At 34.3% G+C, this 9,727-nt stretch overlaps 1 protein-coding gene and 1 non-coding gene across 2 annotated transcripts; one reads left to right on the top strand and one right to left on the bottom strand.

The window, feature by feature from the left end:
* Positions 1–3,478: 3,478 nt before the first annotated feature.
* LOC133039785 (uncharacterized) lies at positions 3,479–4,792 on the bottom strand (the record flags this gene model as incomplete). The annotated part of the gene is made up of 1 exon (XM_061118736.1): positions 3,479–4,792. A coding segment is annotated over exon 1 (1,314 nt), but the record flags the coding sequence as incomplete, so codon positions are not given.
* Positions 4,401–4,507, top strand: LOC133029422 (small nucleolar RNA R71). Its single transcript, XR_009683543.1, has one exon. It is a non-coding gene; the product is annotated as a small nucleolar RNA R71 (small nucleolar RNA).
* Positions 4,793–9,727: the final 4,935 nt, after the last annotated feature.

Below are 9,727 nucleotides of genomic sequence, written 5' to 3' on the forward strand. Positions count from 1 at the left end.
ATTTCTCAACTCCTCAATTTCAGACAATTGAAGTTTTCGGTTCATACCTGCCGCACGTAGATCGAAGTTCAGGGCCTTAATAGCCCAATAAGCTTTGTGCTCAAGTTCGACAGGTAAATGACATGCTTTCCCATAGACAAGCCGATAAGGAGACATCCCAAGAGGGGACTTGTAAGCAGTGCGATATGCCCAAAGTGCATCTTGAAGACGTGTTGACCAATCTTTGCGGTCGGGGTTTACCGTCTTTTCAAGAATGTTTTTGATCTCCCTATTAGCTAGCTCAGCTTGACCATTGGTTTGTGGATGATAGGCATTTTCAACTTTGTGAAGTACACCGTACTTTCGCATAAGAGCCTCAAAAGATCGGTTGCAAAAATGAGTGCCTTGATCACTAATGATAGCGCGAGGGGTACCAAACCTCGATAACACATTTTCTTTTAAGAATTTCACAACAGTCGCGTTATCATTATTTCGACAAGGTACCGCCTCGACCCATTTTGAAACATAATCCACAGCAAGAAGGATGTAAAGGTAACCAAAAGAAGGTGGAAATGGTCCCATAAAGTCTATCCCCCAACAATCAAATACTTCGATGACAAGAATTGGGTTCAAGGGCATCATGTGCCGACGGGACAAGGAGCCTAACTTTTGGCACCTTACACAAGAGCGACAAAAATCATTGGTGTCTTTGAACAAAGTGGGCCAGTAAAGACCGCATTGTAAGATTTTTGCAGCAGTTTTCTTCACAGAAAAGTGACCACCACAAGCATCATTGTGGCAAAAATTTAGCACACTAGACACCTCATCATCGGGAATGCATTTTTGCATAATCTGGTCGGGACAATACTTGAATAAGTATGGATCATCCCAAAAGAAATTTCGCACCTCGACCAAGAATTTGCGTTTGTCTTGTAAACTCCACTCAGAAGGGAGCTCACCAGTTACTAAGTAGTTAACAATGGGTGCATACCACGGTAACTTAGTAACAACGAATAATTGTTCATCGGGGAAATCATCATGAATAGGTGGGCCATCAGCGGGATCACTAAATTGAAGTCGGGACAAGTGATCCGCGACTACATTTTTAACACCTTTCTTGTCTTTGATTGTTATGTCAAATTCTTGCAAGAGAAGGATCCACCTTATTAAGCGTGCCTTAGCATCCTTCTTAAGGAGGTACTTAAGGGCGGAGTGATCGGTGAAGATCGTAATAGGTGATCCAATCAGGTAAGCTCGGAATTTGTCAAGAGCAAAGACAACGGCAAGCAACTCTTTTTCAGTTGTGGAATAGTTCATTTGAGCACTATTAAGAGTTCTACTTGCATAGTATACAACAAAAGGTTTCCCCTCCCTTCGTTGTCCAAGAACAGCTCCAACAGCAAAATTACTGGCATCACACATGATTTCAAAAGGAAGACTCCAATCGGGTGATTGAATAATGGGAACAGAAGTGAGTGAATTCACAAGTGTTTGGAAGGACTCCTCACACTTTGGGGTCCACTCAAAAGTAGCATCTTTGGCTAGGAGGTTGCATAATGGACGAGAAATCATTGAAAAATTCTTTATGAACCTCCTATAAAAACCAGCATGGCCAAGAAATGACCGAATGTCTTTGACAGTCTTAGGGGTAGGAAGTTTAGAGATGAGGTCAATTTTAGATTGATCAACCTCAATCTCTTTTTCAGAAACAATGTGGCCTAAGACAATTCCAGAAGATACCATAAAATGACACTTTTCCCAATTAAGCACAAGACCTTTCTCGATGCAACGTTTTAAAACAGCCTCAAGATTGAGAAGGCATGCGTCATAAGATTTTCCAAAGTCGGTTATGTCATCCATATAAACTTCCATGGTGTTTTCAATCATGTCACTGAAAATGCTCATCATGCATCTTTGGAAAGTAGCTGGTGCATTACACAGTCCAAATGGCATACGCCGGAAAGCATATGTTCCAAAAGGGCAAGTGAAAGTTGTCTTCTCTTGGTCCTCTAATGCAATCTCAACCTGATAGTAACCTGAATAACCATCGAGAAAGCAATAGAAAGGATGACCAGCTACGCGCTCAAGAATTTGATCAATGAATGGGAGCGGAAAATGATCTTTACGGGAGGCGGCATTCAATTTTTTATAATCAATGCACATGCGCCAACCCGTCACAGTTTTGGTGGGAACAAGGGCCCCTTTGTCATTTTGGACAACAGTAACACCTGATTTCTTAGGTACTACCTGAACTGGACTGACCCATTTGCTGTCGGCCACCGGGTAAATGATAGTAGCATCAAGAAGTTTTAACACTTCATTTTTCACCACTTCTTTCATTGTGGGGTTCAGTCTTCTTTGAGGGTCCCTTCGTGGGATAGATTCTTCTTCTAGATTAATTCGATGGGTGCAAATTCGAGGGCTAATACCTTTGATATCAGCAAACGTCCAACCTATCGCAAGTTTGTATTTTTGCAGTAGCTCGAGTAACTGCAATTCTTGAGAAAGTTGAAGGTCGGACGAGATGATAACTGGAAAGGTTTGGCCATCTCCCAGAAAAACATGTTTCAAACCCTTTGGAAGTTGGTTCAGTTGAACATTGGGAGGTTCTTCGGCAGAAGCTTTTAGCGTTTCCTTCTCACGAGGTAATGCTTCAAAGTGTGGCTTCCAAAATTTCTTCCCTCTGTTTTGTGTGTCCAATTGATCATCGGTAGCAAGAGCGGACTCAACAAAACTGGGATTTTCATTTTCAAGGCGAGAGAGGAGTTCATCAAGATTAACGAAATTTCTTTGCAATTGAATCTCTTCAGAAACAAGATTGTCAATCATGAATGTTTGATGACATTCTTCATCCTCTTAAAGTTGTTTCCCAATGTGAAAAATGTTGACCTCAAGTGTCATATTTCTAAATGATATTTTCATTAGACCATTACGACAATTGATCAAAGCATTTGCAGTGGCAAGGAATGGTCTTCCAAGGATGATGGGAATTTTGGATTCCATGTTGACCACATATTGAGTATCTAGAACAAGGAAGTCCACAGGATAATAGAATTTCTCAATTTGAACAAGAACATCCTCAACGAGACCCCGAAGCTTTTTGATAGAGCGGTCAGCAAGCTGCAGCACAACAGATGTTGGCTTCATTTCTCCAAGACCAAGTTGCGAGTACACAGAGTAAGGCATGAGATTCACACTCGCGCCAAGGTCAAGCAAAGCTTGGCTGACTTCATGAGTCCCAATTTGGCATGAAATGGTGGGACAACCAAGATCTTTGTATTTTGGCGGTGTCTTTTGTTCGATCACCGCACTCACTTGTTCAGTCAAGAAAGAAGTCTTCTTGACATGGTGCTTTCTCTTAGCAGTGCACAAGTCCTTGATGATTTTGGCATAAGCTGGCACTTGTTTTATGATGTGAAGCAAAGGAAGATTAATCTTCACTTGTGTCAAGTGCTCAAGGAGTTCAGCTCGGTTTTCAGGAATTTTCCCAACGGAGTCTAAGAGCACAGGGAAATGGTACTTTTGCTTGAGCATTTATCGGTGCACTGTCAGGGGCAACTTTTGAATTTGAAGTAGTGGTTTTGATGGATGGATCTTCCAAAGCTTTACCACTTCTTGTTGTGATGGCGTTAACCCCTTTAACGATGGGATCATTAGAGGTGGAGATTTCAACCATGTGTTGCCCTTGTGCATTAAATTGAGGCTGGGAAGGAAGTCTGCCTTTCTCAGAAATAGCCAAGGATGCGGTCAATTTTGAAAATTGACTTTTTATTTCTTGGACATCTTCCTTTAATTGGCGATTAATTTTAGCTTGTTCCTCAATGAATGCATGAATAGTGCTTTCAAGGGAGTTCCCTTGTTGTTGAGCATTGTATTGAGGCGTAGGATATGCCTTTGGAGGTTGAGCTTGATGCTCATTTCTCCATTGTCCTCCAGATGTTTGAGCTTGGTTAGAGTTATCTCTCCAACTGAAATTCGGGTGGTTTCTCCAACCAGGGTTGTACGTATGGGAGAATGGCTTGTTATATTGCCCTAAGGCATTGCATTGCTCCTCATGAACCCCCTTCATTTCTTTGTAAACTAAGCAGTCCTTAGCTAAATGCCCATTTTCTCCACAAACGAAACAAGGTTCGAGTGGTCTGGATTGTGCTTGGGCAACCATGCACCCTTTTTGGCCATCTTTAGTCGTAAGGATTTCAATTTGCTTTTTTAAAGATTCGACTTGGGCCTTTAAGCTGTCCTCTTCCCGAAGTTGGTAAATCCCAGCTGGTCGATTTCTGTTGGTGCTTTCAGCAGCACTTGGACCAGTCCATGTGTGAGATTTTTCAGCAAGCTCAATGAGAAACTCAAGAGCTTCTTCGGGTTCCTTTTGAAGGAACTCACCGTTGCACATCATTTCTACGAACTGGCGCCAACTCTCGTACCCGTGGTGTGGACACTGACTTAAGAGATCTTTAAATCTCTCCCAGACTTGATAGAACGTTTCATTGTCTTTTTGGAAAAATGTTGAGATTTGTCTTTTCAAACTGTTGGTCTTATGGACAGGGAAATATTTAACAAAAAATGTTTTGGTTATTTCTTCCCATGTTCCGATAGACCTAGATCTCAAGGAATACAACCAACTTTTAGCTTTATCCTTCAAGGAGAAGGGAAAAAACTTTAAGCGTGCAGCATCATTGATGGTTGCTCGGTCATAAAAAGTGTCATCAACTTCCTCAAATTCCCTAATATGCACATATGGATTTTCATTTTCTATTCCATGAAAAGTTGGCAAAAGTTGAATAATGCCGGATTTGACACCAAGACTTGGCATATTAGGTGGAAATATGAAGCATGATGGTATGGAAGTTTGGGTGGGGTGAAGGTAATTATTAAGTGTTCTCTATTGTATTTCATTATTATTATTCATTGCGAAAGGATTACCGATTATCGTGTGAATGGGAGAAGGAGTAGTGGATGGATTGGACGAAGTTTCACTAGAAGTGGTTTCGTCAGAAGAAGAGTTACTCATCCACTCTTGTGCTTTTTTTTTTTTTAATATATTTAATTTTTTTTTGTTCAACTTGTTCCTAGGTTACTTTGGAGGTTTTTAGAATGGTCCTTCACAAGTTACTAGAACTCCCCGGGGTTACCAGGTAAGTGTGAAGGGTTCACTAACTTTTTTGACCAAAGACCTTTCTAAGCAAAAATGAGTTGCTTATTTTTGATAAAACAAGGTTGTTTTTGTTATAGTAAATAGCACAAAAATGTAATATTACAATGATTAACACAAAAATGTTCCCAGACCAATTGGAAAGGTTGCCAAGGTACCGCTTCGTCCCAACCTTGCCTAGACAGAACCGAGGTTCCCAGGTAAGGTGGAGGGTACACTAACACAAACCTTATTTAAAAACCAATCTTTCTAGACAGAACAATCTTGGTTTGTGTCATATACAATATTACATTGTTGTACCAAATACTAAGCGTTTTATGAAGGAGTTTTTATAACTTACTTTTTTTATTATTATTATTTTATGATTTTTTAGAGGACTTAAATGCTATGAGTACTAAGAAAAAGACAAATAAAACACTAATGAAAAAAAGAAAACAATAACTAAAAGATAGTATAAACAATCACACTAAACAAAAATTAAAGTAAAAAAATAAAAAAATAAAATAAAGGGAATAGACTTTTTTTTTTTTCAAGAAATCATTTCTGATAAGGAAGATCGGATAAAACCGCAACCTTAGAGCATACTTTGAATTCTTGGTAAACTTTTTTTTTTACAAATATTTACACAACATAAGACAATATTCACAAGAAAATAAAATGTAACAAAAAAAAGTTACTAACCTCTTGATTGTAGATTTCACTAGCTCTCGAAAAATTACCTCCCCGGCAACGGCGCCAAAATTTATTTAACGCCCAAATGTGACTTCCACTAGCGGTGGTTGTAGTATAGATCGGGCGGTCGATTCCACAGGAAGGTGATTATGGACAAAAGCGTTAGTAGAAAAATAAAAACAAAAGGTTAATAATAAGTGATAATGATTTTGTGATTTTTAATTTGATAATAAATATTAAAAGAAAGCAAATAGATGTGTAATCAATAGTAAAAGAGAGAAAGGCTTCAAGAATCATTCATATGCTTGTTTAGCTATTTTGTACCTTTGATTCACTAAGTTGACACAAATGATGTAACATTAAAGTTCATTATATTTTGAGTATACAAGTTCTTAAAAATAAAAGAAATAATTTAATCTTATGTAGAACCTAGAAATGACATTATACATCAAGCAATAATGCAATAAAAGATTAAATATAAAACTAAACATCAATATTATTTTTACTAAATAGTAACACATAGAAAGAGCATGACTAATCCTATATATTTTTAGTAAAAATAATGACAAAGAGATAGAGATGGAGATGGAGGTGATAGTGAAGGAAATGGACATTAATATTACTTTTATTAATTTTAAGACACATAGGGAGAGCATGACTAAACCTATATATCATTTAACAAAAAGTAAATAAAAATGAACATAAAAGATAGAAATGAGCAATACTACCATTACTATAATCACTAAATAAAAATATATAGAAAGAGCATGACTAAGTCTATATATATATATATTTGGTATAATAGCATAGATAGTATAGATGGAAGAAGAATATAAAAATAAAAGTGGAATATGAACTTGCATTACTCAAATAAACATTACAACAAAAAGTGAATCAAAGATACAAAATAACCTCACTTTGCATATGGAATCATCCCTAACCTTCCAAGGAAGATTAGGCCATTATGCTAATCATTCTCATAAAATTTCTAAAGAGAAAAGATGAGAAGAAAAGTTGAGAGAATTTTGCTATAGTTTTTCTACACTAAAAATTACACACCAAAAATTACTAAAATGAGCTCCTATTTATAGAGCCATAAAAGGACTAAAAATAAATAAATAAAAATTTGGGATTATAAAATAAATATTAAGATTAAATTTGACATTTCAAATCAAAAATAAAATTAATATTATTTTTGTTATCATTGTGATTTTGAGTTCTACTCTTTGGATGAAGGTTGAGTGTGGAAGAGGAAAATAGGGTTGATGATGACCTAGACTTATCATCATTGCATCACATGCTTTGGAAGAGACAAAATTGATGATGAGCTTCATGGGCTAGGCTTAACCTTTTTGGGTTGGGTTGCTTTGGACTTCAACAAAAATGCCATTTTTTTCTTCATTTCTTTTCAACTTTGCTCCTTCCTCTTTCTTTCAACAAAAATACACTTTAATTCCTACAAGAAAGACATAAATTGAATCAAAATCAAATAGTTTCATTTATAAAATATATTACAATAATTTCATGAAAATATCAATTAAAACTCAATTTATTTTATCATTTAAAATAAATAAAAGTGTATTTTTGAACACTAATCAATGTATAAAATTATTTAAATAAATTAGATAACAAATGTCATACCTATTTTAATAATTATATATTTAACAGCTATTTAATCATTTAGCTTACCAAATACTTATATACAACTTTTTTAACTCACAGTTGTTTTAAAATTATATTTACCAAACACTCAATAGCTTTTTCTCATAGAACAGCTACAACTGCTTTTTCTCACAGCACAGCTACAGCTGCTTTTTCCCACAGCACAGCTGTGCCAAACTGGCCTTTAAAGTTGTCTTGTTAAAAACCTTATCAGGAAAATCCAGTGGAACAAAATCTGAGCTAAGGAAAGAAAAGTGCAATATATATATTTCATATTCATAATTATTTTCAAGTTTTCTCGTTAAAAACCTTATCATCAAAAACTTAGTGCGACAAAACCCGAGCTAAGAAAAAAGAGTTCAACATGAATATGTCTCCCCCTCATGCACATATGATCTATAATTATTTTGGTAATAATATATCTCATAATATTATTTTTATCACTTTTAAAATATCACTGTATATTATCTATGATCATATATTTTCTATAACTCTTTTAGAGTATGTGTAGATTCTAAATTATGGGTGAGGGGCTCCAAAACTATCAATATTTATCTAACTTATTTAATCATTCATGCATGTGTATCTATACAATATTGTTCATACAAAAGTATGGAATTTTAAGTAATATGAACATAACACATTAATGATAATATAAATTTTTATTTGCCAGAATGATGGTACTCTAAGACCATATATATGTTCTATTCTTATTGTATGATCTTAATTTCCATATCAAATAATCATATATATCTATAAGTCTTGATGCATATGAAATTATACAAGACTTTTCTACCAACGAACAAACTATGTACATTTAATTTTTCTCAATATACAAAAAGAAATAAAAGTTTGTTCTTCAATCATTTATAAAAAAACTCTTCAAGAGTATAACACAACGTATAATTTACGAATTTGTATTACATAGACAATCATACATGTTCTTTAAATAATAATTTACTTACATGTCTTTATTTTATACAAAGATCTTTGTCATATAGCGTGGGCTACTTTGAATTTAAATCACTTAAGACATGTATTAAATTCTTCTAGAATTTTAGATAAGGCATATTTCAAATCAATATAGTAGGAGCTCCAAATAAATAAACTTTTCGTTACAACATTTATATGACGCTTATAAATTTTCATAAAATATTTTCCAGGCTATAATCAAATCTAGATTTTCTCAATATTTACGCCTTATTTCAATCAATCTCATATCTATGTAAACTTTGTACACCATTCATTTTGTACAAATACATATATGCAAATTCTCATTAAAAATATTTGTTTGCACATCCTACAGGTCTTACTTCACTTTATGTGAGTGAACTTGTCTGGACTGCGTCATAATATTTTGGCCAAAAATAAAATGTATGTCGATAATTCTCGACAAATCTAATACCCTGATTCTTAGTTTCTCATGTTAGTTTATTACATATGCAAATATTCAACATCTATGATAATATATTATCGACAAAATTTTTTTATTATATGATAATTTCCTCTCATATTGACATAACTTATAGAAATCTCTTTAAATTATATATGTTTTAAATATGTTTATCATTTATAGGTACCTATATAGAACCATTTTAAGGGTTCAATTATGATCAAATAGGTTATGTCTAACTTCTCTTGGGAGTCTCTTCTATAGTACCGTTTCCATCACGGCTATTATTTTTAAATTATCAATACTTTATAACATTAAGGTATCTACATGAGTACCTCTAAATTTAACAACTTCAGGACAAATTAAATGAACATTTATTAATAATTTCTACATTGTTCATTTACGCTTCAGGTATTTTTAGAATCATTCTAACTCAACTTTGAATAATATTGATTTGCAACTAGTATATATCATTTGCAACTGGTATATATCATTTTGAACTATATCGTTCTTATATACTTTATGCAAGAATCATTTTTCAAAAATCATCATCGATCCCAATTGTATTTCTCTCCCTTCTGATCGAGAATTTTTTTTAAAAAATTGTGATATCAATAATATTAATACACCTGTAGGGATTATTTCAATATATCACAATAGGTTAATAATTGTTTGAACCCGTATATACTATATGACATTGAACTTCAGGTTTGATAAACTTCAAGTTCAAGTTCAATAGTTATGAACTTAATTCATTTCTAAGAATGAGTCATACGTGTATGATTAAAAATTCATAAATTTACAAATTTTGTAAATCCATGATCATGTGATGTTATCACATTGATAAGAAGCTATGCAACACAAATCTA

The sequence above is a fragment of the Cannabis sativa genome, chromosome 7 (genome assembly GCF_029168945.1).
Source record: "Cannabis sativa cultivar Pink pepper isolate KNU-18-1 chromosome 7, ASM2916894v1, whole genome shotgun sequence".
NCBI classification, from domain to species: Eukaryota; Viridiplantae; Streptophyta; class Magnoliopsida; order Rosales; family Cannabaceae; genus Cannabis; species Cannabis sativa.